This window comes from Ochotona princeps, chromosome 23 (assembly GCF_030435755.1).
Source record: "Ochotona princeps isolate mOchPri1 chromosome 23, mOchPri1.hap1, whole genome shotgun sequence".
In the NCBI taxonomy this organism is placed as follows: Eukaryota; Metazoa; Chordata; class Mammalia; order Lagomorpha; family Ochotonidae; genus Ochotona; species Ochotona princeps.
Genome location: NC_080854.1, coordinates 11,891,247 through 11,908,624, shown reverse-complemented (window position 1 = coordinate 11,908,624; position 17,378 = coordinate 11,891,247). Strand labels below are relative to the sequence as shown.

Genomic DNA, 17,378 nt, shown 5'->3' with positions numbered 1-17,378 from the left:
AAATGGCAGATAACCAATGCTTTTCTTTCATAAAAAGGGAAAAAGTGATATTTTTCTAATTTATTTTCTAAGGTTAGCCTAAACCAGTAAAGCTGCACACACACACTTGTGTACACACACACACACACACACACACACACACACAAGCTGTTTAAAACCAATGCAATGTATGAATTCTGAATTCTAAGTTTTAAACTGAGTTCTACTGATCAAATTCAGTTGGGTATCAAAAGAATGACACACCATGGCCAACTACAGTTTACTGTACAGTATAAAAATGCCTTGATTGGGGGCTGGCTAGGTTAGGCTGCCACCTGTAACACTGGTTCAAGTTTTGGTTGCTCCACTTCTTCAAAGATATTTGTTTTATTTTTATTGGAAAATCAGATATACAGAGAGGAGGAGAAACAGAGAGGAAGATCTTCTGTCTGTTGATTCACTCCCCAAGGGGCTGCAATGGCCAAAGCTGAGCTGATCTGAAGCCGGGAGCCTGGAGCCTCTTCCAAGTCTCCCACGCAGGTGCAGGGTTCCAAGGCTTGACTGCTTTCCCAAGCCACAATCTGGGGGCTGGAAAGGAAGTGGAGCCACCAGGATTAGAATTGATGCCCATATGGGATCCTGGCATGTGCAAGGCAAGGACTTTAACTGTTAGGCTACCACACTGGGCCCCAGTTGCTCTACTTCTGATCCAGCTTCTTGTTAATGTACCTGGGAAAGCAGAGGAAGAGGCTTTATTGCTTGGACCACTGACCAATGTGGGAGATCTAGACGGAATACTTGGATGCTGTCTTCAAACTGGTCCAACCCTGGATGTTGTGACCATTTAGGGGAATGAACCAGCAGAAGGAATCAATCAATCAATCTCTCTCTCTCTCTCGGCTTTCAGTATTGAAAAGACACCTTAATTTAAGAACATCCATTGATAAAATACATCACAAAATAGAAGAATGGGAAAGCACATTATTTTGTGAGCAAAGGCCAGAGGCATCCATTACCCATTCCTAAAAAAATAAAATTTGGATCATGCCTAATGGCCCTATCAACCAATCCCTTGCGGTTCCTCCCCTTTAAAAAATTCTGAGAAATATAAGCTTTCATTTTCAAGATGCATAAAGGCATTATTCCAAACTGCTGGCATGTGTCATACCTAACTGTGAAGGCACAGAGAAGGAAAGACGTAAGAGGAATTCTAAGCAATGTAGTAACTTGTAGTAACTTAAGAAGCAGAGAGAGAGAGCAGGAGAAAATAATTATAAAGGTGGAATACAATAATTCTCAGAAAAGCACTTACAGATAATCTGTCCATGCTCTATTTAAATAGTTCACTTGAATTAGCCCATGTATTCACTTCAACAGCTTTATGAAGTCAGTAGCATATTCCATTTCTGAATACCTTCCCCCAGGTTGCATAGCCATGAAGTGGCAGAGGTGGATTTCATACCTGTCCATCTAACTTGGAGGCAGAACGGAACCTGAACCTCTGGAAGGCACTGCCTTTCATCAATGAAGTGGTGTAACAATCCTTTCAAATTAACCATATAACTGGAAGAATTCATGAATTGATTCAGTCAGGTTTTAAAATAATACAAAACTACAAAATCATTTGTTAGGTCATATAGAGAATAGCCCGAGACAGTAAAAATACCAAAGATTCAGGAACAAGCTTCACCAAAATACTCTAAGTGGTAAAAACAACAGAACTTTAACATAGGGTGTCACTGAAGAGTTAAATTTAGAGAGATACATATCATGTTCCTAAGACAGGGGGATTGTAAGCCATCTTCATTGCTAGCAGGTTTAGGTTTAATGTCATGATGATCAAAGTGCCAATGAATTGTTTTTTTGAGAATAGGTAAAAAACGATATATGTATTCATTTTCGTTTGTGAAAGTAAATGGATAACTGTGTGTCTTAAAGAAGAAAAAAAAGTATGTATTTAAGAACTTGCCAATCAGTGCACAAAATCTCCCTGGAACAGTATGGTAGGAACCGAGTATATTGTTTAGCTTCCAGGAAGGGCAACCTGGATGCCTGGAGGGAGCAGAAGGTGGATGATGCTTCTACATGTTTTATAACTTCAAAGTGTATTGATGGGGTTGGTGCTGTGAGATAAAGGTTCAGCTGGTGCCTGCAGTGCTGGTATCCTATGTGAGAATGCTGGTTGGAGTTTTGACTGCTCTGCTTCTAACCCGGCTGCCTGCTAGGGTGCCTGGGAAAGTGAGCAGAAGATGGCACAAGTGCCACCCCTGTGGGAGAGCGGATGGAGTTCTGAGCTCCTGGCTTCAGCCTGGACCAGCCCCGGCTGCTGCAGCCTTTTGGGAATGATTCTCTCATTCTCATCCAGATTCTTTCTCTGTCTCTCCCTTTCTCTCTCTCTTTTCCCCCTTCCTCCCTGTCACCCTGCCTTCCAAATTAATCAATCTTAAAATTAAAATGTATGTGAATGTATTAACACTGTAAAAGCATAAGATGAATCAAACAATGATTATAAATATCAAATGCAGTTGAAAAACAAAAACCAAACTCAGTGCTGAAGCAAATTTCTTCTATTAACTAGTCTATACTCAAGCATAATGACCATGGTGGGACTGTACCTCAAAACTGGATAAATGACTAGAGCAGCAGAGAACCCACATATTTCTGGTACCCGCATGACATGCAGAAGCTTCCAGATAGGTCCCCATGGCAACACTATAACCCACACCAGCACTTAGTGGGTGGTTATTAGGAGCCACACAGTGGTCCAGGTGCGCTGTAGGGATTAATCATCATCCTCTGTGGAATCATCATCTCAATGGGAAGGCCAGCACTGGGGACATCAGCAGATGCCCAACCACTTTGGTTCCAGTGGCCAATCAGGTCACTGCCCTGTCCCACCATTCGCCCTCTCTGTATCAGTCTTCATGTATGAAGAATGGGGCATTGTATTATTTGATGAGACCTCAAAAAATTTCAAGAATGAAATTCAAGGGCAGCAACTTTTCTTTTTTTCAAAGGCACAGTGGCATAGTGTGAGAGAGATCTTTCATCTACAGTGCTGGGCCAGGCTGAAGCCAGGAGCCTGGAACTCCATTTGGATCTGCCACATAGGTGACAGGGACCCAAGCACATGGGCCATCTGCTGCTGCTTTCCCACATGCGTTAGCAGGGAGCTAGATTGGAAGAGAAGCAGCTGGGACTCCAACACCACTTTCATATACGAAGCTGGCATTACAGGCTGATGTGCCTGTAACTTCTCATATCAACCTTCTCCATAATCACACCCCTTCCACATGACAGGTCAGAATTCCTTTGCTTTTTTCCCCTGAATGAAACAATAAAGTCCCCTACCCCCACCACCCTTGATTGTACTACACAATATAGAATCAATTTTTGGATAAAAGTACCAGCCAATCATACTCCTGGCAGAGGTGTCAGTCACATCAGCAAGCTTGTGAACTCATGCAACTCACAAACTCCACTGGGCTTAATTTCAATATCTGCAAAATGAGAGGCAATTGCTCTAGCATAGCACATAAAGCCGATGCCTACAGCCCCAGTGTCCCAGACATATGCTGATTTAATCCCACCTGCTTCACTTCCAATCCGGCTTCCTGCTCATGCACTTGGGGAAGCAAAAGATGCTTGGGCCTCTGCACCCATGTGGGAGATGCAGAGGAACTCCTGGCTTCCACCTGGCCTGACTCAGGCGATCACGGCCATTTGGAAAGTGAACCAACAGATGGAAGATCTTTGTGTCTCTATCTCCCTGTTACTCGGCCTTTTGATTCAATAAATAAATCTTGACCAAAATATATCTGCAAGACATGGAGGTTGGACAAGGGCATCGCTGAGGCCTAGCTGTTAGACTCTATGGTCTTGAGGTGTATCCTTGAGACTCCTGCTATTATTTTAGCCCTTAGGATATCGGTAACAGTCTTCTCCTTCTGAATGTGCAAAAAGCATTTTGAAATCTATGCACTGGTTTATATAATACACACTTTCTGTGAACTTTCTAAAGATCCCTCACATGTATGAATTTCAAAACTTTTTCTTTCTTTTTTGCACAAAAAATAAACTTATGTCCATCCTTTCCCATTAGTTTTTTGGAGTTCATTCTGTCATACACTCACCAAGGTTCCTTGCAATTCTAAACATGTCACTATTCTTAGATGATTTATCCCCAGGTTCTATCCTTAAATTGGTTTCTGCCATGGCCATCTGAAAAGAAATTGTTAACAGAGTTCATCTTGATTTCTCTCATACTTGGGGAGCCTTGTTGAGTTATCCTAACCATGGTCAAAACATTAGGCCACCATTTTTAGTAATACTGAATGGTTGGAAGGGTAATAATACTACTTCAGGTGAATTTCAGGTGCCTCTCTCATGGTTTTTAGCAGTGACAGACTGTGTCTCTATTTACTGCGGTGAGTCAAAGATCAAGGATGTGGTCTCATGGGTAAAGCTGAAGGAGCCGTGACCCAAGTGCAACATGTTAACTTCCTGTTCTTTTTTATTAACTGCCATGTTCACGTGACCTTGGCTATAGAGTTAGAGTTCTCTGAACTGTATTTCAGAGAAGTGTCAGCCTGTTGGGCTGCGTAGAAGATGGCAAGGAACACACTGTTTTCAGAAGTCTCTGATGGAAGCTGAGCCCCGCCCTGGCCACCCCTAGCTCCCATCACAGAAGCTCCACTGGTCACAGTGCAGAGGAATCATAGCCTTGACATCTCCAACGCCTCCTTCTGGAATGGTGCGATCAGGCTTCATCTCAAAGGAAGGCTGCTGTGGAGACAGCATCCATACCCACCCTGGCAGAGGCCAGGCTGCTGCGCTGGGTGCAGTTCCCCTGGCAGAGGGAAGCCCAACCCTGGGGAGAAGACAGCTGGCCCAGTGTGGGCAAAGCATAGGGACCTGAGTGCTCAGCCACCAGCTCACATCACTGTCACCTTTCTTTCCTCTCTCATGCTAGGTGTCAAGAAAGGATTGCTAAGGTGAGTATTCACACCAAAAGGAAATACTGGTGTGAAGTGGAGTATGAGGGTCAAGGGGTCAGAAGTCTGAGCCAAAATGGCAGCTTTGCTTGCTGTCCTGTGTGAGCTTGGGCACATCATGTAGGCTGAACAAAACAGAGTTCACCTCAAAACTGTGGCTGGGAGTAGATGAGACATCAGGGATCAAAACTTCAGCATTGTATGTGACACATAGGAGGGGCTTAATAAGCCAGGGTGATAGGTTTTCTTCTAACAATGACCATCATTTAACACTCAATCCCCATTTCCCTGCAGAAGTCACTCACCCAGCCTGGAGCATGAATTGTCTTGGAAATTGGCTAGGACTAGGAGACCCTGAGGAATACAGCCCTTGGCCAGTCCTACACACAATGTATTCATACATGTTGCATGTAATCATTTTTGTATTGTTTGTCTTTGGAAGAAAGTAGTATTCATTTTCACAATTAAGAAAAAATAGCATTTTAACCTCTATGGGAGCCAGCTGACATCTTGTACTTGAAAACATTCCTGGGATAACCGGAGGCAGGCACAACCTCACTCCTGCGCATTCTGGCTGTGGACATACAAACTATACTGACCCACCAGGGAGCCGCAGACAGACTCATAAAGAGGAGCTGGGTATTTAACAGGAGAAACTTGAATTTCCCAGAATATCAATGTCATAAAAGACATTGTCAAATAGACAAAAGAGGCAATCTTGTAGGGTTGTTCCAGATCAGAGAAGAGTGAAGAGACATGCTGAATGTAATACGGATGTAAGACTGGATTCTGCCCTAGACAGTGGGGTGGGGACGATGAGGGGAGAAGGCACCAAGGTGCATGGTTGAGTCCCCTCGGTCTAGACCTGAGGCCACAGATTACCTGCCTTGAACCAGCAGACCTGGGATTGGCCAGAAGGTTTCCCTTCATCTTGCAGTTAGTCTGAGAAATTATACAAATTTCCTCCACACTCCTGGGTTTTATTCCAGGCTCCTCTTCAAGGCATCTGAACCTAAAGTCATCAGCAAAGCCCCAAATGCTCCTCTCTCTCATGTCTTTTGGGCCGCTCTTTCCCCGGGGCTTTGTCCAGCCCCTTTCACAGTTTGCTTCTTCTTCTTCCTTGAGAGCCATCTGGTAACTTTTGCTGTCTCAGCAAAGCCTGAGTCTTTTGTCAGGCTTTTTCCTTTTAGGGATTTAAAGCCAACACATGTGTATAGGGGCCTTAAAACTCCACAACACCATGGAATGACAGCTTGATTGGGAAAATAATGCCAAGTTGATTTTCTGCTGATCTCTTATTTTCTAATTAAACTACAGTTGACCAAGGAAGAGACACTCTTCAGTAGAAAGACTATGGATTTGAAATCAAATGGGCTTAGACTGGGATCCCAGTGCTGTCATTTACTTTGTGGTAATGTTGGGTAAGTCACAATCTTTTTGGATTTCTTTACTGTCAAAAGAGGGTAGGGCTCGGCAGCGTGGCCTAGTGGCTAAGGTCCTTGCCTTGATCCCATATGGCCGCTGGTTCTAATCCTGGCAGCTGCACTTCCTCTCTATCTCTCCTCCTCTCAGTATATCTGACTTTGTAATAAAAATAAAATAAATCTTTAAAAAAAAAAAAAGAGGGTAATAATAGTGGGGCTGATGGGCCCGGTATGATAGCACAGCAGTTAAATTCCTCACCTTGAATGCGCTGGGATCCCATATGGGTTGTGGTTCTAACCCCAGCAGCTCCACTTCCCATCCAGCTCCCTGCTTGTGGCCTGGGAAAGCAATCAAGGATGGCCCAAAGCCTTGGGACCCTGCACCCGCATGGGAGACCCAGAAGAAGCTTCTGGCTCCTGACTTTGGATTGGCTCAGCTCCAGCCGTTGCGGCTGCTTGGGGAGTGAACCATTGGATGGAAGATCTTCCTCTCTGTCTCTCCTCCTCTCTGTATATCTGCATTTCCAATAAAAATAAATAAATCTTAAAAAAAATAGTGGGGCTGATGGGAAAATTGTAAGAACTGGTCAATGAACTGTACTTAGCACAGAGTTTGGCTCTGCTAAGGCCCAATTAACATGAGCAGTTCCTATTTTGTAATGCATTTAATGGACTTACACAGTCTGCACTGAACACCTGCTCCCCCCACCTCTATCTTACATGCGAGCTTTCCTTATAGCTTAAATGGGAATGGATCTGTATAAAAAGTCAGTGCATGATTTTTTTGACGTTTGTGCAGTGTGATGAACAGTGGCCTTAAAGACACGTTCACCTCCTCCACCCCATCCCTTGGACTATCATCTTTTAGGCAAATGAGTAATTGTTCTATTCTAGGTTAAAAGATGTGATCAAGCCAATGACCTTTCTAGGTGGTTTATCCTGAATTATCAGGTTGCTAAAGGTAATCACACTTAAAAGACTGAAGGAGAGGGAGTGTGAGAAACACAGAGGAGCAGGTGGTGGGAAGGCAGTGGCTGAAACTAGGAGGGACTGAGGCTCTTTTGTCCCCCGCCCCTGCCACTAGTCAACCTCAAGCTGGAAGAGGCAAGGGGAGATTTTTTTTTTTTCCTAAAGGGTTCTTGCAGGAGTACACAGCCTTCTGACTTCTTCATTTCAGACCCCTGTTCTCCAGGGCTTCAAAAGAATCCATCTCTGCTGTTGTAAGTCACATAGCTTGTGGTCATTGTCATAGTAGCCCTGGGGTACCAACACAGTGCACTGGTCTGGGCTGGAAGACCAGCCCTTCCGCTTATCCTCACAGCAACCGCCAAGAGAGAAGCCCGCCCAGGTGTACCTGGCAGCACCTCCCACTCAGCTCAGCCTTGTGTAAGAGTAAGGGCCTCCTCTCACTCTCAGCCACACCAATGGGTGGGCCTGGGGGTGGGGGACCGCCCTGGGGGGTGGGGGACCACCCTCGTTTGTCCCATTTTTCTTTCTGAGGCCCAGGTGTCTTTCAGGCAAAGCCTTTCTGCTCACAAGAAGTGAGAGCTTCACACACAAGCATCTTCCTTACGTAACAACTAGACTTTCGCAGGAACCTCTGCGATCCATAGTAAATTATTTTACTACAGGCTCTTCTCTGCATGTGGGCTTGGAGAGGGAAGACAGCCAGGAAGAACTCGCCTGGAGGGCCAGTGATGTTGCCATGGTGAGAAGAAAAATCAAAGCCAGTAGTTGGGTGCTCAAAGACCCCTGCTTCCTCCCTGCTGATTCTACGAGGCAAGCCAGGGCCAAAGCCCTGATCCCCTTGCTCGGCTGGAGACTCTGCTTCTGAAGCCTCCAGGGTAACCTGAAACTGTGTACTGTGATCCACAGTTTATACACAAGGACGCACAAGCCAGGGGATACCCGTCAGCTTGTTCAGCTTCATGGAATGCGGAAGAGGGATGAGACAGGATATGAACAAATGTCTATCTGCCTGTAAGATCCTGACTTAGAGGTGTCTGGCCACCTCAAATTATAGAAAAACACAGACAGGCTGGTGTTGTGGGGCAGTGGGCACAGCAGCCACATACTATCTGACTCCATTTAACTCCAGAATTCCATTTCAGCATGCCAATTGAAGTCCCAGCTGCTCTACTTTTGATTCCGCATCCTGTTAGTGAACCTGGGAAGATGATGGAAGATGATCCAAGAGTTCAGGCACCTGCCACCCAGGTGGGAGACCTACACAGTGTTCCTGGCTCTTGACTTCAGTGTGGCACAGACCTGCTGCTGTGGCCACCTGGACAGTGAACCAGCAGATGGAAGAGATCTCTGTCTGTCTCCCTCTCCTTTGTTTAACATTTCAAATAAATAAATATTTATTCTTTGAGTAGAGATGTCTTGATCTTGACCCCTCTCTTACTAAGGACCAGGGAGTGGCTATTGTGATCCCGTCTCTGTGCCTCTGTTCTCCCATCTGAAGCGCTGAAGGGATGGATGGGGGAAGGCTGCTTCTCCATCTTAGAAATTCCCCGGGAGGGGTTGACAGGCCACAGGCCTCACCAGGTACACTGAGATTTTCATGGATGAGATCTGGGCTTCAGTATTTTCTAAACCCCGCTAAATGATTCTGTGCTACAGCCACGTTTGATACCCAGTGTGTCACATGACTTCGAAGGCTCTTCTGCCAACATCTGCCCGTGAACCTGATGTCACCAGAGCTTTAATTCTCCAGCTATTAAATATCTGTGAAAATCCCTCAACAAAAGCCTGACATTTGACTTTTTCTAGAGAAAAACACTCTACCACTTGGTTTTCTTAACGAAAAATATCCAAATCTATGTAATGGTCTAGACATATTGTAGTCTTTCATGCTCTTAGGAAAGAGGAAGGATTAATGAGACATTGAACTATTTCAGACGTTACTTGATTAATTACTATTATAGTAACATAGTATAGTATAGTAACGTATAGTATGGTACAGTATAGTATAGTAACGTGTAGTATAGTATAGTAACGTATAGTATAGTATAATACAGTATAGTATAGTATAGTATAGTATAGTATAGTATAGTATAGTATACAGTAATGTGATCTAGTCAGGCAGCACTGGCTCAACCCTCATGGACTCTGAAAGCTGGAGATAACCTGAGGGCTGCTGACTGAGTCCTTTGTATTCAAAGAACTCCTAATCTAAGGTGGTAGTAAAAAGAAAAAAAAGTAAAACCACAGAGGTAGCCATGATTCAAAAACACTTTGTGCACCTAGGCAATGGAACAGGTGATTTTCCCAAATTGCCTGTCAGGTAAGCATATTTCCTTTCGTGGTATTACAGGCAAACAGCAATTAAGAAACTTGTCATCGTCATTTGCCCCAAAGGAGCCAATACCTCATTCTCATGTATGGTTATGCTCTGAGAACTATAGGCCAGCACCTCTAACAAGAGAGAAAGCATTGAAAAAAACAGAAGACAGGGAGAGAGTTCATTTTAAGGGAGGAGAATCAGACCTTAGATGTGGGATTGCTGTGATTTGCCCACACTATAAAGATGCTATGTGAAAGTAAGTAATATTCATCAATATTTTAGGCATGTTTGGGGCTCATTCCAGTTAGCAGGCACAATGCTGGAACAAATAAATTCATTATGAGGGGTTAATTCTTTCATTGTCAGCCCCAGCTCCTTTCAATGATAGTAATAATACCATTGTGCTTCTCTGTGGAGTGCATGGATCACAAGGCCATTTTTCAGCTAGCCTGAGTTCCTTGGTTCTAAGCAGATTTCTATCTGCTGACTGCCATCGGTGCCACAACATGCAGAAAGGAAAAGGATGGTGTTGGGAGACTGATCACAACTCAACCAGCGTGTTCTAAAGATGGATGCACACATTTTTAAAAATGAATTAAGACCCAGAGAGCACACTGTATATATGTATGTGCATATACATACACGCACATAAGCACACACACATCTAGTTAACTGAGACATCAAAAATCTAAATTTATCATTTGAGAAACTCACAGAGCTAAAATCATCTACCCTTGCAAACAGAAGATAGTAAATATACTGTGGCCTAGAGTAGAAGAGGAAAAATGAAAGAAGCATTGGATTTTCTTAATGAGGCATTTATGAACCAACCACCATTTCATGTTGCAGTCAAAACAAGTAAAAATCATCAGAGGAACCTGTGATCTTAAGAAATATTCTGAGGCAACAGAGAATGGCTTACAGATCAGAACAATTCTAAAATTATTTACAACCTTTAAAGAATGAAAATGTTCTGTACCTCCATAGAAAACATGTATAAACACACAGCAGTATTAACATATGTGTACCCAGAACCATAGCATATGCAAAATGCACACTTATAGACTGTATGGCTAAATACAAATATCTTATAAGGAGTTAACTTCATAGCAACATTTTCATGTGAAAAATTACCTCCACTCTGGAAATCATGAGTAAGGAAGATGCCTCTTGTCATTGCAAAAAATAACGTAGTGGTAAGTCATTACCCAAACTCGAATGAGATCATAGCTCACCCCCATATAAACATAGGCAACGTCTATCAGTGAAGGGAACCAAGAGAGGCTTATGAAACTACAGCAGCAACATACGGGGCTAAGAAACTGGATACGGACCCACGATGCCTTCTTTTATTATTTAGCCTCGTATAATTTTTAAAGATTTGAAAACATTGGGAATACGGACAATACTGTCTGAAACCTGGTACCCACCTCCAAATTTAGGTAGAAATACTTTAACAAGACAGAGAGATAATCAGCCCATTTTTCTGTTCCTAATGTTTCTCAGATTAGAAGTAAACATTCAGGTTTGTTTTCTATGTGCAATCCTCCTTTCACATTCTGCAGAGAAAACAAACACACACACCCCCTCTCTCTTTCCAACTACAGATCTTTGACTTTCGAATTCAAAATGCTAAGACCCCAAAGCTATGTTAAAGCAACATTTTACCTTTTTGCTGATCAAACACAGAAGGGGTGCTAAAATCCATGGTCGCTGGTCTCATCATTTGCCATCAGAATGGCAAAAAGCATCCAGGTTTCTAGAGAGGAGAAAGCACCAGCTCACTCGTGACAGTCAACACAACAGACCCAGCACTGCATGCCAAGGTCTCTGTTGCAGCAGTAAACATGCACTGGAGCTGCAGCGTGTTGTCAAGGTGAACCATGAAAACAGGTCAAATGCATGCCCGTGACACCTGCCAGGAAGAGAATTACTCTCACGGCTTCGCTCATCAGCTCCACTTGTGTGCAAGCAAGAGATGACTGACATTCCCAAACAAATCAACAGAACGGCTCAAACCCTACAAAGCAGCGTTCAGGGGGAGCCACCCGCCTTGGCTCTGGGCCAGGAAAACACTGCAGGCCACCGGAGCGTCAGCATCTGGAATGTCGCTTTAAACCAACAGAAATCTCAATGGGTGAGTGAAGATTCACAGGGCCGGACGGAGCATGTGCAGAGCTGCCAGTGCAGTTGGCATCCGGCTGTGCTCTTGGTGGAGTGAGAACTGCATTTCAGGTCATGTGAACAAGGAGGGCTGTCTCAATGGAGCAGGACGTAAATATTGTGGCAGGAGGTTACTGGCCACGTGCTGTGCCGAGGGATCACCCACTTTGGCAGTCTCCCTTCAGCTCCTACTGCCTGACAGGGAGGATGGGGTGGGAGGGAGGAGGCATTTGAAAGACTACTGTATTTCAAGTTTCAAGGACAAAATGAAAACAATCTGCAGTCACCAAGATGTTTGTTGCAGCACTAAGTATGAAAAATATCGAGTCACCCAGTTGTACGTTATCTAAGGAGAATAAAATCATGTTCTGGATCCAGAAACCTGAGCTAAATAAACCTGTTTGTCTTTATCTGGAAAGATGTCACTGATCTGTTGTTGAGTGAGATGAGTAAGTTACATAATTCATTTGTTCGCATTTTCCTTAAAGCCAGGTACCCCCTCCCCCACTGTATGTGTAAATACATTCATACACAGGTGCTTGGAGGAACACCGAAAAGGGTTCTGGAGGATACATAATAAACTGTTAATATTGGTTATCTCAGGGGACTGCAGTTAGAGAAGCGGATTTCTAACTTGTTCTTTATTAGTCTCTGTGGTTTTTGGCTTCTTACAAGTATCTAATAATTTATAAATAATATAAAGAGGAGATATAATATGGATAAACAGTTAAATAGTAGATCCTCTCACAAACATTACTGACAATGTCAATACGTGCTTTCATTTTCAATTTAATCAGTGCGTGACTATGGAAGTAAAAGAAATTTTTTTTGCTATGATGACATTTGTTTTGATACAGACTCGTCGGATCTATAATGTGTATTCTTTGACAGGCTTGTCTCTTGCCTCATATTCTCTCAGCATCTACCATTTCCTTTTCCACCAACAAAGTGGCGACCTCACTTCCCTGTAACATTATGGCTGCTCACATGACAATATTGCTACTCAGTGCTACCACTCAATATGACTACTCAGTTGACAATACTATTACTCAATACTACTGCTCAGTGGTACTACCACTTGATTGTTCACTCCTTTTTTAAATGTTCATTTTTATTGGAAAGTCAGATATAAAGAGAGGAGGAGAGACAGAAAGGAAGATCTTTTGTCTGATGATTTATTCCCTACGTGGCTACAACGGCTGGAGCTATACCGATCTGAAGCCAAGAGCATGGAGTCTCCTCTGAGTCTCCCACATGGGTGCAGGGTCCCAAGACTTTGGGCCATCCTCGACTGCTTTCCCAGGCCACAAGCAGGGAGCTGGATGGGAAGCAGGCCACCAGGATTAGAACTAGTTCCCACATGGGATCCTGGCATGTGCAAGGCGAGGACTTTAGCCATTAGGCTACCGCACTGGGTCATGATTGTTCACTCTTAATGCTGCTACTCACCCAACGATCCTGCTATTCAGTTGATAATAACACTATTTACCCAGTGCCTTTTCTCACTCAACAATATTACTATTCACTCTCCATCACATCATCCCTTCCCTGCAAAATGCCCTGTGTATATTTTAATTTTAAACCTACAGGCAGAAAATATATCTTATATATCATGACCCAAAGGTGCTCCATGACTAAATCTCTAACATTTCCCAGCAGCAGTTTCTTGCATTAACTGTAAGAGGCAAATTGAGGGGCTGGGAAGGGATTAGGGAGGAAATCCACTACACTGGCTGAAGAGAGCTACTGCAGTTCCATTCAGCTAGTTGTGCCTGTTGGAGCTGCTGCCACGCAGACAAGAGGCAAGAGAGCTTTGGATGGGCTTTGTGTTCATATGCTTGTGCAGGAACTCATCAATGACTGGAAGGAGGACTGAGCTCCAACCTCGCTGTAGTCACCTGCAACACAGTCATATATGAGACAGGAATGGCCCCGTCATTCCATGAGCTTCCACTCTTGGAGTGCACGTTCTGCTGCAACCGTGCTGGAGCAACAGGGACTCAATTCATGCTCTAGATTTGAGTAACTTATAAAACCAGACACAACAACTGGCACAAAATGCAAGCCACATAGGACAGTGGTCCCAGGGAAGAGGAAGATCAGCTGTGCATAAGATGTGCGACAGACGGTGCCGGACCCTGTACTGGCAAACTCACACAAGAATCAGGATTGGGATCATCTCAGATGAAGTTTCTTTGGAGATCCCTCCAACTGAACTGCTGATCTCAGAACCCCAACCATGAAGAAACTATGTCAGCTAGTGGATTCTGAATAGGTTTCATCGCGATTGGAACAGTGAGACTGGCAGCAATTCAGAACTGTTGAACTATCAAAACTGCTAGAACAGGACCCTTGGAGCATGCCTCACATTGGGACCTGGGATGGGTGGGAGGCTGGGTGGGGCTTTTCCCTTTGTTTCTCCCCTGACCCCATTACCTACAAAAGTAGGATACATATGAATGGCTATGGCTGACTCAAAGGCACTGGAAGGTACAACCAAGTGCTGTCTTGCGCGCTTTAGCTGTGTAGCCACTATCATTTTAGTTTGTTAAGATTCATTTGCTCTTAGAGAGATGCTGGGACAAAACAAAAGACAAGCCAGACAGGGAGAGATTATTTGTGAAAAACAAAGCTTTAAAAGGAATTGCATCCAGAATATACAAAGAACTTTCAAAAGTTAATTTTTAAAGCTGCATTGTTTTATTTTATTTTGTTATTGGAAAGTCAGATATACAGAGAGAAGGACAGACAGAAAGGAAGACCTTCCATCTGTCGATTTACTTTTCAAATGGCTGCAACAGCCAGAGCTGCACCAATCCCAAGCCAGGAGCCCGGAGCCTCCTCTGAGTCTCCCACGTACTTTGGACCATCCTCGACTGCTTTCCCAGGCCACAAGCAGGGAGCTGGATGGGAAGTGGGGCTACCAGGATTAGAACAGGTGCCCATATGGGATCCTGGTGCATGCAAGGCGAGTACTTTAGCTCCTAGGCTACCACACCAGGCCCAAAAAATTCCATTTTTAAAAGGTCAATATTTAAACTAAAATGTGATCAAGGAATAGACACAAATAATAAATAAGCACATGAAAAATGCTCAGCATCATTTGTCAATAAGAGAGTGTAAATTAAACTCACAATGAAGCTACTATGCACTCACTGAAATGGCTTTACAAAAGCAAGTTTGGTTCACGCTAAGTGAGGATCCCAGAACTCTCATAGAGGCATGTGGAATGGTGCATTCCTGGAAGGTAGTCTTATAGTTTCTGCTAAAGTGAAATGGAAATATGTTCCAGCAGCCAACTACCCAAGGATTTGCTTAAGAGAAATGAACAATTTGCTTACATGTGAATGCTGTTCGTGACAACTCTGTTATCACTAGAACCTGCAAGCAACCCAAGTGTTCATCAGCTGGTGAATGGATAAGCAAAGCGGGGTACTTCAACAGGATGGAACAGAAGTTAGTCAGAAGAGGGAATGGACTACTGATGTATGCAATGAATGAGTGCATCTTAACTGGTTTATGCTGAGCTGAAGAGGTCAAACACAAAAGGCTCTACATTGAAATTACACCTAAACAGCATCTTGGCAAAACTATAGAGAGACAGAAACCAGAAGGCTGCTTTCCAAGGAGAGAGGATAGACTAGAAGGAGCATGGGGGAACTTCAGGTCTGTTAGAAATATTCTACATCTTGACTACAGTGATGGTTATACAACCTGTATTCATTTAACTGAACACCTAAAAAATAAAAACCAGTAACACTGTATTTACATACACTAATGGATCTTAAAAGTTAAATAATACTTTTACTTCCATAAGTTAGTTAAATATTAAGTCAAATTTAAAACAAGGTTATTAAAAATTAAAATAATTGAGGGCCTGGCATGATAGTTTAGTGACTAAATCCTTGTCCTGCAAGTGCCAGGATCCCATGTGGGTACCAGTTTATGACCTGGCGGTCCCACTTCCTATCCAGCTCCCTGCCTGTGGCCTGGGAAAGTAGTAAAGGATGGCCCAAACCCTTGGCACCCTGTATCCACATTAAAGACCTGGCTCCTGGCTTCAGATCAGCTCAGCTCCAACTGTTGAGGCAACTCAGGGAGTGAACCAGCAGACGGAAGATCTTTTTCTCTGTATCTCTTTCTCTCTGTAAATCTATCTTTCCAATAAAAATAAAATAAATCTTCTTTTAAAAGTTAAAATAATTGAAACTAATACTTTTATAAGATGTTTATTCACTGGTAGAATACATCATCCCATAAGGGCACTGGTTCTAGTCCTGGCCAATTCCACTTCTGATTCAGCTTTGTGCTTGTGGCCTGGGATAGCAGGAGGGGATGGCCCAGAAGCTTGGGCCGCTACATGCACTTGGGAGACTTGGAGGAAATTCCTGGCTCCCAGTTGCCGCCCTGCCCAATTCTAGCTGTTACAGCCATTTGGGGGAATGAACCATGGATGGCAGACCTCCATCTCTGTCTCCTCTTCTCTGTAACCTACGATGCCATCATGTCAGTCCTGAGAGGGTCAATGTTTTAGGGACAGGCCCCCATCTGCTTTGCCCATGCAGTCCAACACGGAAATAGGCTTAAAGGACATCCTTGGTGCATAGAGACTGAGTAAATGAAACATCTTTGAAGTAGTTTTTCTGGCTCAAGTGAATGAATGACTTGCTCATTGACAATGATGTAACCATTATTCTTTGGGATAATTCCATATAAACAACTTTATGGTAAGAACTTCCAATGACCTTGACATTCTCCAAGCCAGCAAGAAACCCTACACTTGAGAATTTCAGCTGTGTTGCCGTGCTTTAATAATATTCTGATGGCTTTGCTATCTGAAAGAAAACCCTTCGAAAAACTTTAGGAAGTCTCATGTTTTCTTCAGGTGGAACCAGAGCTTTCTGAGCCATGTGCAACTTCGAGGAGGTGAGACTATCAAGGAGGCAGGGCACAGTGGGTGGGGCCTGGCAAGTCACACAGCCTGGAGCTCAACTCCCAGCTCTAGCACATTGTAATATTGAACAAATCACCTAACTTTAATTAGGTGTATTTATTTCACACGCTTGTTGTAAGAACTAAAACACAACAATATATATGTTAGTTAGAAGAAGGTCAATGCACATTATTGTACAGAGTCCAGGCAGAGCAGCCCACTCCCTGGTTGATGGCTACAGAAATAAAAGAAAAAAGTCGGAATTGTGGGAACTTGTTTAGCAGACCCCAGCCCAGGCAGCATCCTGCTCACAGCTGGTACCTTACTACACGTGGGTCTGACCCCCTTGTCAACCCTGCACGTTTTTGTCCAGGAACCTTATGCTTTGGCACAAAGCTTGCAGTGTTCCCTCCACCATCCTGCCCCCAGAGGGGGAGGGCCTCACATGCAACTAGGGATGGAATTTGGTGTGCACATCTCTCAGCGGCCTCTCCCTGGTGTGGGCTTGTTCCTGGGAGTCTTTCACATTCAACTCCCAGTTTGCTCCGTGTGTTAAGAGAAGCTGCCCACAGCAGTGGCTGGCTTGATGATCCCTC

The 17,378-nt window shown here is 43.8% G+C and overlaps 1 protein-coding gene across 1 annotated transcript in view; it reads right to left on the bottom strand.

Annotated features, from left to right (window-relative positions):
• Positions 1-17,378, bottom strand: part of ANKRD55 (ankyrin repeat domain 55) — a 170,571-nt gene that overhangs the window by 84,792 nt on the left and 68,401 nt on the right. Inside the window, exon 3 of the mRNA XM_058680099.1 lies at positions 11,355-11,445. Coding sequence (XP_058536082.1) covers positions 11,355-11,412 — 58 coding nt within the window. The 5' untranslated portion in view covers positions 11,413-11,445. The remainder of the gene's footprint in view (positions 1-11,354; positions 11,446-17,378) is intronic.